This window comes from Oncorhynchus gorbuscha, linkage group LG21, assembly GCF_021184085.1.
Source record: "Oncorhynchus gorbuscha isolate QuinsamMale2020 ecotype Even-year linkage group LG21, OgorEven_v1.0, whole genome shotgun sequence".
NCBI classification, from domain to species: domain Eukaryota; kingdom Metazoa; phylum Chordata; class Actinopteri; order Salmoniformes; family Salmonidae; genus Oncorhynchus; species Oncorhynchus gorbuscha.
In genome coordinates this window covers 25,523,538-25,535,153 of record NC_060193.1, presented here as the reverse complement: position 1 = coordinate 25,535,153, position 11,616 = coordinate 25,523,538, and the positions used below count along the sequence as shown (strand labels likewise).

The following is an 11,616-nucleotide window of genomic DNA, read 5'->3' as shown; positions in this document are numbered from 1 at the left end:
TGCAACTTCCATAGGGAGTCGGGAGAGGCGAAGGTCCGAGAGCCGTGCGTCCTCCGAAAAACACAACCCAACCAAGCCTCACTGCTTCTTGACACAATGCCCGCTTAACCCGGAAGCCAGCCTCACCAATGTGTCAGAGGAAACACCGTACTACACCTGCCGACCGTGTCAGCGTGCATGTGCCCAGCCCGCCACAAGAGTCGCTACAGCGTGATGGGACAAGGATATCCCTGCCGGCCAACCCCCCCCCCCCCCCCCCCCCCCCCCCCCCTAACGCGATGCTGGACCAATTGTGCGCTGCCCCATGGGTCTCCTGGTCGTAGGAGATCCTTAGACCACAGCGCCACTCGGGAGGCCAAGAAGATATTTTTGTTTATTTTCAACCATTTGAATTGAAAACAATCACAGTAAGGTACTTAATTGTAATCCAAAAAGTATGTGATATGGAGATAAAAACGGCTGCATTGGACCTTTAAGTGTGCTTGATTTAGTTTGCCTGTTAAAATGGAACCAAGAGACTAGTCCCAAAAGTGCAAACATGCTAAATCAAGCACACCTCAAGTATTTGAAAGTATCTGAAATACCTGTATGTGTTTCACCAGGTGGTAGATATGGCATGGGATATAACGAATGTTCATTTGTGCAACAAAAACGCTTGAACCGACAACGCTTCAGCAGTTCAAAGGAGACGTGACTTAAAAGGCTGTGACTACTACTGTACATTTTCCCTCTAGCACCATTACTCTCTTTCCTAAGCTCACAGTGTCACCAGAAATACAGCTACTATTTTACTGTTAAAAATACTTGTGTCAATAAGAGAACTTTTGCACATTCTAATGAAAAAAAACCCAGAATCCATGCTACCGTGACCAGTATGTCGACCACATGTCCCGGATCGTGTGACAGTCCCACATTTTTCCCCCTTTGTACCGCGTCCTGCAACGAAACAATCATGTCCTGCATTTTATCAACACATTCAAGCACCACTAATATGCGCTTATGAAAAAAAGATATATCATTAGGATGTGGTAGGCTAAGAATACTGGAGATGTTAAACACTTCTCCAATCGTTGTTGAGATCTGATATTTTGCGCAGCGCCAGACGAGACGTAGGCAATGTGATATCATCAACCAATCACATTTGTTAAAATCCTTTCAGTTCAGTCTAAATTCCAGTGGGGGGGGGCTGCCAAATGTTTTTATTCATGTAGGCTACACTGTCCCGCAATGTCTTCCTGTAGTCTCGCGTTTGGGTATTTTAAATGTGGCCACCCTATGTGGGACAGGCATGCAGTGCATTTACAAACATTTCTACACAAAGTGTTTGTCACATGGATGGAATCCCATGGAACAATGGAGATGCAATACAGGGTAATTTTCCCAAAATTCCCAGGTTTTCCAGAAAACTGCCAACTGGGATTTCTGGAAAACCTGGACATTTTTGGAAAGTTACTGGAAATGTGCAACCCTAAACCCATCTTTAAAAAGGATCATAATGTGCAGGTCACCATGGTGCAGGTGCTCTCAGGAATCTTTCCCAGTGGTAGCAGGCTTTGAGCATTGTTTGATGCGCCGAGAATGGCTTTGCCATGCTGAAGAGACCTTGGGAGAAACAGACATCAAGGTCAGTCACAGCTCTTAAAACAAACTAATCCTAGTCCCATGTCAATGTATTACTGGGGTGAAATGTCAACAACAGAGTTGTATTTGTGACATAAGGGCACTATAAAGCTCAGTGAGCTAACTTGGTAATCCTTACCTGTGCATTCCTGGGTGAAGACAGGTAAACCGTGACATCAGGTAAACAAACTGAACAGCAAGAGAAAGAAAAACAGCTAAAGCATGTTCTTTCTGGTCCACAAGAGCAAAGCCAGGGAGTGTATTCAAAATGCGTAAAGTTTTTAAATGTTATCAAGTGTTTTTCAGTCCCACTCCAAACTGTAGTGTTCACAATACTCTGGAACCAAATGTTAAACTCAAGTCCCATGTGTAGTTCCATTTGCGTTTGAGTGTGCGGTAAACATGTAATGCATCCTGAATACACCCCTGGTGGATAGGTTGGGGTGGGCATGGTCAGGGGGGCTTAGAGGGACGGTTTGGCACAGTGACAGAGTGGAGGAGGGATCTGAGGGAGGTGGAGGAATCCTTTCTCAATAGTCTGAAAGCGTTTCCATTCTGCATGACAACAGGATGTGGAGAGAACTGACGGGTCCTTATTATAGGCAGACATTTTGGCTATTTGTTTGCTTTGGAAAAAGGGCAATGTGTCTTTGGAAATGTACAGAACCCACTACACCACTGGCAGACAGTGTATACAGGGCAGGCTAGTTAAACCTGCATTTAAGTCTGTCATTTCAGCCTGTGTTTACCAACGGACGTTTTAGCTTAAAGAGTCTAACATTATACTGTAAGCCAGCAAAGCATTGGATTTATGTTATATATTATATCATATTCCTCATTCCTCGACTCATTGGGTCAAATTGCAGGGGTCTTGCAGGGTCTGGGCTGTGGTATATCATTGACTACGGTGGCTGGTACTGACTCACAGAGGACAACAACAACACCCACCGGCTAAAGGTACATACACACGCTCGCGAGCATGTTCCTCACGCGTAGTATGCAGACCCTTTCTTTCCAGAGTGATGCGGGGGTCGGCGCATGGAGAGAGAGGGCGGGGGCACCCTGACGAAGCATGGGGGAGGAAGAATGAAGCATGAGGTGAGTTGGCATGACGATGGTGTGGCAGAGTAGGCGTGTGTAACAGCTATTCCCCCAGTCACCCTGCCAGGGATGGGGGTGGGCATGAGTGAGTGGGACGTGCTGTGCTCCTGTCTCCTAGTTGAGTGGCCAGCTGGGGTGGCAGGTAACCTAGCGGATAAGAGTGTTGGGCCAGTAACCGAAAGGTGGCTGGTTCAAGTCCCCGAGCTGACTAGGTGAAAAATCTGTCGACGTGCCCTTGAGCCAGGCACTTAACCCTAATTACTCCTACACGTCACGGTGTCTGACAAATGTAAAAATGAGAGGGGCAGAATCTATGTGAAAAAACTCTGTCAAACTAGGAGGTGACGTGAGTAACCAGAGCAAAGCCAAAGAAACTACAACTTAAAGTTTTACTGGACAGCATACTCTGGATCGATGTGTATCCAACTACATCAGAAAAACGAAGAATCTGGTAAAAGGCTGATGTAGTGGTTACACACATCAATACTGTAACTTCTTTCTTCATTCTGACAGTAGGAGTACATTTTCACTGGTTTCAACCATTGTTTTATTTTCAGCAGCTTTGATACATATGGCCCAAGATCTTCCGACTCTCATTCTATGCCAAATGAGGGAGGCACTTTTTCTAAAATGCTAATCTGGTTTTGAAATGTGATTCCATGGTCAAAGGATTTCCATGTCGCCGTACTGCAACTTTAGCCCACATGGTGGCCCACTTTCAAAATAAAACAATTGTAGAACTTTGAATTCTCTGATTTTCAATGCCGCTAATGCTTATGCTAAGGAGTATGGAAATCAACAATGAATCCAGATGATAATGAAAGATGTAGGGAAATGCATAAGACGTTACAGAATGAAATTGAGAGATGTATTTTCTTCTCACCAGCTTGCTCTCACAGCTTCAATGTCACTCACTAAGTTTTGTGCCAGACATATTCCAAATATCTGTAAAAGAAAGAAAATAAATTATGAATGTGATGTCTGTTGTACTTAAATGCTTTCATTAACTGAGTCACATGCAAGCTGCTCATGCTCTAAATTTCTGCTCTTCGACAATACTTATAACGTCCCGGATTCATTTGGGATTAGCAGTTGTAATGCAATGTGTTTCATCTCCACAAGATACTAATATGATGGACACCAGCCATATCAGTCATGTGTGGTGTGTCTAAACATCACTATATGCTGCTGAGACAAGTTAATGTCCTGAATCGGAGTAGCTTGCTCTCTTTCTAAGCTGAAAGTAGTCAAAGAAACGTTTATCTTACCTGTAACAGTGCAACTCCTATGAAGATCCCAGCCACCACTGTCAGGTTGTCCTGTAGCCACTTCTCAAACTGTGGCACACAGCCTTTCACATGGATGTAGGTCTTCTGCTCTGCGTCCTACGACAATGACACGTTTATTACAGGGAGGCTTCTTTTTGTGGTATCCAATTGGTAGTTACAGTCTTGTCTCATCGCTGCAACTCCCGTACGGACTCGGGAGTGGCGAAGGTCGAGAGCAGTGCGTCCTGCGAAACACGACCCAACGAAGCCGCACTGCTTCTTGACACAATGCCCACTTAACCCGGCATCCAGCCGCACCAACATGTCGGAGGAAACACTGTACACCTGGCGACCGTGTCGGCGTGCACTGCGCCCGGCCCGCCACAGGAGTCGCTAGTGCGCGCTGGGACAAGGATATCCCTGCCAGCCAAGACCTCCCCTAACCCGGGCGACGCTGGGCCAATTGTGCGCTGCCCTATGGGTCTCCCGTACAGGGAGCCACTTAGCCTCCAAATGGCATGAAAACCAAGCATATGCCTTCACTATACAACCACCGTATTACATAGCCCTTCATTGTATTATATAACTGTATATATTCTCAGTAATGTCTCTTACATCATAATAATAGAGGCTACTATATCAGGGAAACGAGAAGACAAATGTAAGGAAAGAAAATAGGAAGGCGGTAGAGGGGGAAAGAGGAGAGAAATGGAACGGCACTCACCGTTTTGGCTCGTACGTCATAGCCACACTGCGTGTTTATCACATCCTCCTAATGAAGAGAAATACAGGTGTTATCAAAAAGAGAAGCCAACTGCCAATACCCCCCAACCTCCATTGCTAATACTACTGACACCCATGAACATTTCCTGTTCGTGTGTCAATTCATGTTTGAGTTTCTGACCAATAATATGAGCATGTTAGCATTAGTGCCAGTCTGAGAAATGGGTTTTGCTATCTCATAGATACTGCCATTCTTTAAATTTAACTAGGCAAGTCAGTTGAGAAGAAATTCTTGTTTACAATGATGGACTACGACGGCAACGCTGGGCCAATTGTGCGCCACCCTATGGGACTCCCAAACACGGCCGGTTGTGATACAGCCTGGAATTGAACCAGGGTCTGTAGTGACACATCTAGCACTGAGATGCAGTGCCTTAGACCGCTGCGCCACTCGGGAGCCACTTGGGACTAACCAGAAGCAAAATCATTTTCAGTGACTACCCCTTTAACTGTAAAAGTGTGACACATTCATCAGAGAGTAAGGGAACACAATTTCCACTACATCTTGTAGGATTCATTGTTCAAAAGTGCCCCAATGATGAAAGACGTTACTGTATTAGTCCTGATCTCCCCCCGTACCATTATGAAAATAATTTATCCCTTGATGCTCTTGTCACAGGCAGTCCCATGTAACTGATGTTTTCTGCATGTGTGGAGGCCATTGTTACAATGTTCTCTCCCCTCCCTTTGTCGCCAGGACTTTTGTTCCCTCCCTCTTTGTTGATGTCTTTTCTCTTCTGTCACGTTCTACCTCTCCTATGTCCTTGTGTTGTGTAACAGTATCTATTCTTCAGTCAAACCCTTTTGATGCTCACTATTCTTGTCATTCTCTCTGACTCAATATGTCTTACTACCTCCCTCTACTCCAATTGAGGCACTCTTATGACTGTGTTTATAAGAGCTTATGACTCACTTTCCTCCGTCCTCACATATTTGAGGAGACTGGCTCAGTGTACTAAATACCGCTAAAAGAAGAGCCAGTATACAGTATATCTGTATAAGTCTGGCTAAAAGGAGTTTCCACCATATTGTTTTTTACCCATCCAGTCTTTTCAGATCTGCAACAGCAAGCCAAGGACGAAGGGGAAGAGAGTTGTTTTTCAGTTTGGAATCCAGGCTTGATTACCGAACTCCATGACCCCGGGTCTCTGACCAACCCTACCTTGCCCCTGTGAGACTTTCTTACCGCAGGATCCTTGGTGCAGCAGGAGAAGGGGACGCCACATTTCTCCCGACTGGGGTTGGTGTCCGTGCAGTTGAAGTAAATGTTGAGGTTCCAGTCGTCCGCTCCGAATGCGCCGCAACACTCCCACTGACAAGAAGCAACAGAGGAGAGAACGTCAACAGCACACCCACGTTTCTTCCTTTAATTTAAAATGTTTTTCACTTTAAATATCAGGGAAGTTCCACTACCTCACAACACATGCACGCACTAGTGTTGCACGGGTTGACTCATAACCCACAGTCCACCAGATTATATAATAAAGTCCTGGATATTGCTCTGGATAGGAGCGTCTGATCGATGACTAAATATGTCCAAAAAATATCTAAACGCTGACTAAGTTTATGACCTCTCACATAGCCTAACATAATATTAACTCCTGCAGAAGGAAGTATCTCTTGCAGTAAAATGATACACCAAAATGTACATTGACTCAGGAACAGGAGTGGAGAAATTATGATTGATTTATTTCAGCATCTGAGAATGAATGTACGGTTAGGGATCATCTGTAAAGGTGGTGAGGCTATCTTTATCAGCATCATAAAAGCTGATAGTATTTCAACCACATTAAAATATGCATCCAAAGCGAACTGAAATCTTATAGTGTTTAAACAGCTTTTAAAATGTGTTAAAATCTTTAGGGGGGGTTATTGCATTTTCTACCCGGTCCCTAAACATCTTTGCTGCGTGAGAGAAGCATAGCTGAAAGAGAGAACCAACTTTACCGATGTCAACTAGATTGTAGTTTTCATTCTATCAATTTATGACATTCTGGTGAGCAAGGGTTAATTTAGTCTTCTAGTGCAACAAGTAATGACAGAAGCTGCATGTATTTAATTATAGACATTTACATTTTACATTTAAGTCATTTAGCAGACGCTCTTATCCAGAGCGACTTACAAATTGGTGCATTCACCTTATGACATCGAGTGGAACAGTCACTTTACAATAGTGCATCTAAATCTTAAAGGGGGGGGTGAGAGGGATTAGACAAGTTGCATAACAAATAGCCTACCAAAATGTTGGACATTTTAAAGCACAAATATAGGCCTATCTAGGAAGGCCTGTCAAAAAATATTTCTGCCATCTCTTACTGTACAGAGCATTTTCTATATTTGTGGGTTAGTGTCGGGCCTCAGAATCACATATAGTCAGGCAGTTGCAGATGGGTTGTTAGCAATTGCGTGCGGGTGAACATAGAGCTGACCCACACACCATACGCACACACACACACACACACTACTGCAGCGTAGCAGTGCTATCATATATGGTGAAAACAAAGAGTCCAATGTTTAGAGGGAATGACTGTAGTGAATTCCTCTCTCATCTCACACCATCAGTGTGGGTGGTGTGTGACTGACAGAGATTGTGGAAGGCTGAAAACAGGGCACATATTTACAGCGTCTCAGAGCAGGATGCGGATCTAGGATCAGTTTTGCCTTTCAGATCCTAATGAATAAGAAGGGGGGGGGGGGGTGAACTGATCCTAGATCAACACTCCTACTATACGACGCTTTGTGAATAGAGGCCCAGATGGAATACGCTGGCTCCACGAACAAAGGCCTGCCACTGAATAGAGAAACTGAGACGAAGACCAATCCAGAGAGGAGATTCTACACAAGGCCCTTGTGAATTCAATACATTTGTTGGCTAAAGCATATCAATTCATTTCTGATAACAATATAAGCCCGAGTGAGGATTTTAAGACACATTATTGAGTGAAGCAAAACGAATGAATCATATATTATATCATATTTAATGTTTAATTACCGAACCACTGTATTGCATTGAAAGTAATTCAGCATAACTCATTTTAATATGGTAATAGCTTTAGCACCTCATCATTGTATGATATGATTAGCAGTCCAATAAGCGAAAGTGGTTTAACAAGTGCTGAGGTAAATTGCATTGAACACATTCATTAGCCATCAACTGCTTTGCTCCCTTCCACCGTTCTCTCGGTCTCATTTTAATGTTAGTCTTTATAAAGGCAACTCCATAAAATACAGTTTAAAAACAGACAATTATTTTGGGTTCATTTAGGTCCTAGGTCCTTAGGACTACGATTTGTGTACATTTGATTTATTTAGCAGACGCTCTTATATCCAGAGCGACTTACATCTCCGTCAGGCTACCTGCCGTCTAAAGAAGAATCACAATCACCTTTAATCGCAAAGTACATTTGCATGTACCAGGAATGTGACCTGGTGAAATGGTGTTGCCACAATAAAGCAGAATACACAATAGACAGAATCTACACAATAAACGTAATATACAGGCATACACATAATCTACACACTCAACTGAATATACAGACAGATGATACACAGAATATACACAATCGACAATATACAGACAGATGATACACAGAATATACACAATCAACAATATACAGACAGACGATACACAGAATATACACAATCAACTGAATATACAGACAGACGATACACAGAATATATACAATAAATGGAATATACAGAGAGATGATACACAGTAAACTGAATATACAGACAGACAATACACAATATATGGAATATACAGGACAGACGACACAGAATATACACAATAAACTGAATATATAGATAGCCGATACACAGAATATACACAATAAACTGAATATACAGACAGACGACACACAGAATATACAGACAGAATGTTATTGAAGACATACACAAGTATATACCCTTTACACACAGAGCAATAAAACATTTTCCCAAAAAATGTAAAACAGACCTGAACAAATGTAGGGACCAACTATGATACATATGTACAACATTAGTAATCTTACACAAAACCTAAGTACAGCAATGGTACAGTAATAACTGCAGTTTCACAGCAATATTTAATTAATTAAATTCAAGGGAGAGGCAAATACCAGTAGACACTGGGGCCCTCAAGAACCTGGGTAAGTCAGCCCCAGTGAAAATCCTCACGTGACCTCTCCCACAATATCTGCTCTAAGTAGCTCATCTGTGATTCCTCCCCCATTTATCTCCAGTGTATTACAAAAGAGTTGCAGTCCTCTTTTATCCAGTAAGAGCACTGATCCACTGGCTTGTCACATCTCCAACCAGTAACAGTTCACTGTAAACCCGTGGGCTCCATAAAGTACTCTGATCGCCTCCTGTGTCAGCAGTCTGATCCACCTTTAATATCTTGAGGTGGCTTCAGTGTCCCTTGAGGGCATCTGTACTGATGTATGACATGAGCAGATTGAGTTAAGTAAACATGTTGAATCTGATCACCGGTGTTGTGACTCCTAATTTTAAAATAATACTAGTGTCTATCTTTCACTGTGAAGCCCTTTATGATGAGACCTTTGTCCAAAAGCGTTTACACCGAGAGATGTTACAAGTACAGCCGTCTATGGCGAATCTGGCCAAAAGAACCTGCAGGAACATAATTGCTGGAAATCAGTACTGTCTGCAGATTTTCACAGCTCAGCACGAGGCTAGCCAAACTTGATGCAGTCTCCTCCACCAGAGTACCCACTACGACTGCTTCACAAAAAGGGTCTTGAGCAGCCATGCCACTTGCTTAACCAAATAGATCATTCATGACCACATTGAAATGAGTGAGACTCCAGAAGAGCAGACCAAAGATGTATCACTTCATGTGGGGGACCAGAATTCATATTTATTTAAATTACAATTGGGAGATTTCCGTGACGATCACAGTATTTCAAATCCTCCATTCAGCAAGTCAAGCACCTTTACACACTTATGTAAGGCATGCTGCAGTATTTTTTTAAACTCTTTGCAATTGAGACTAAGGCTCTTAATTTCTTTACAATTGTCAAAGCAATATTATAACGGCCATGAGAATTCTTTGTGGAAGCTACCAGCCTTTATAGTACATGATTTTTAATCACGTCTCCAACAAATATTTTATCATGCTGCTCATAGAGACATTTGAACAGAAATCCAATATGATAGACTAAGCGTTGGCAACCATCTTTTAACCAGTTTGGTAACTGTGAATCAGCTGGCAAGGCAAGGTTTAACTCCTCCTTCGGGAAGCACCTTGTTTTTCTGTTGAACAGGCCAGAGAGAAAAGGCAAAGAAAAACCTAGCTTCATTTGGTCAGCTGTGCATAGAATCTGAGAGAGACCAGAGGTGTGCTACTACTTCCCAATAGCAATACTTATCTTTGGCTCAGATTCTGTCCACGAGAATCCAAAATAGGTCAGATAAGGTTTGCAATGAAACTTCGATCAGACCCACTCTCACCCATAGAGGGGGAAGGAAAGAACTAGTGGGGATTAACAACTCACGCCCTGTTGTAAATCAAGGAAGAAGATTCAGGCCTGTGCTCTCAGGATTCAAATGTTCTTTGTCTCAACAGACTTTTTCCCGCTGAAACTCTGACAAGTTCAAAAGCGAATACTGGAACAATATTTCTAACGTAGAACGGGGGAATATCAGAGGCAATCTATAGAACACTAATGTCATTTTGTTTGTTATTTTATGTCATTAAAAATGTTAAAGGAAATACTGTAACTTGGAAAGTATACACACTATATATATGAAGTTTCCATACTATGCGTGGTGCATGTAATATGAAAAATGATGAAGGTGATTTTGTTAAGAGAGGGATGTGATTTGAGAATCTATAAGAGATAATTGTTTTCCATTAACTTTGCACACTCAGTAGTCATTGCCCCGGAGTGAGGTCAGAGAACGTGCTTGCCGGAAACGCCCCTTTCGAGCAAAATGTATAAATGATTGGACCAGAAAAGCGTGAAGCTACAGCTGCACGTTTAAAATGGTTTGAACTTTGAATCTCAACACGAGGTGGAGAAGATAAACTCACTTTCTGGACAATCACTGGTATGGCTGATTAGCTGTCCTAAGTAAAGTATCTTCAAAAGCGAAATAAGGACCATCCTGTTCCTCTGCTCAAACCATTGTGTTATGCGACTCTCATCACCCCACTGGAGAACCATCGATACGGCTGGCTTGCTTATCTTCAAGAGCGAATGGAAGAAAAATCAACTATGTAGTTCTGTTCAGGACTACACGACAAGTCACCGGATACCGGACAACTAGGAAGAAGGACAACAGTAGAAGACTTGTTGGAACCATTTTGGAAAATCAGAGCCTTACAAGGGTGCCCTGTTCACTGAGAGACCCCCAGCAAACCCAGGCCTATCACGTAAATACATTCATGATTTCTTACTCACAGTGGGCGGCATTTCCTGTGCAAAGTATATGGTTACTGCGGCGAGAGTAGTTTCTGAATGTACCAATGTTAAGTGTCCCTCTCCATCTCTTCTTTAACAAGCAGCCAGGTTGTTGTCATTCCGCTAGGGACATGTTTTCGGCATATTAAGTCTCCAGTCTATAACCGGTGCAGAGTGTGTATGTTTATCCTGTGTTCCATGTAATTAGCTAGTAAATAAATAATTAAACCAATTTGTGTAGTACTGAATCATAAGTAAGGCTGATGCAAGGAGGTTACGACTGTTCAGAATGATATGATATGAGGTTATGATTAATATGTTTATAGATGTGATGGGTAAACCTTTTAGAGTTTAATTCAGGAGATGGTAACTTAATTTAAAAATCGGGTCTTCAGATTAATGTTAAAGTCAAGTCACGACACTCTTCTTCATGACAGAGA

The 11,616-nt window shown here is 42.6% G+C and overlaps 1 protein-coding gene across 2 annotated transcripts in view; it reads right to left on the bottom strand.

The window, feature by feature from the left end:
• Nucleotides 1-273: 273 nt before the first annotated feature.
• tspan5a (tetraspanin 5a) overlaps nt 274-11,616 on the bottom strand; it is a 28,918-nt gene continuing 17,575 nt past the window's right edge. The window contains exons 5-11 of one of the 2 annotated variants that reach the window (XM_046319112.1): nt 5,959-6,084; nt 4,714-4,761; nt 3,990-4,106; nt 3,605-3,666; nt 2,569-2,682; nt 1,760-1,809; nt 274-1,602 (exon numbers count right to left, since the gene is read on the bottom strand). In XM_046319112.1, the coding sequence (XP_046175068.1) occupies nt 2,607-2,682; nt 3,605-3,666; nt 3,990-4,106; nt 4,714-4,761; nt 5,959-6,084 (429 nt within the window). In that variant the 3' untranslated portion in view covers nt 274-1,602; nt 1,760-1,809; nt 2,569-2,606. The remainder of the gene's footprint in view (nt 1,603-1,759; nt 1,810-2,568; nt 2,683-3,604; nt 3,667-3,989; nt 4,107-4,713; nt 4,762-5,958; nt 6,085-11,616) is intronic. The other variant, XM_046319113.1, reaches the window with a different exon arrangement.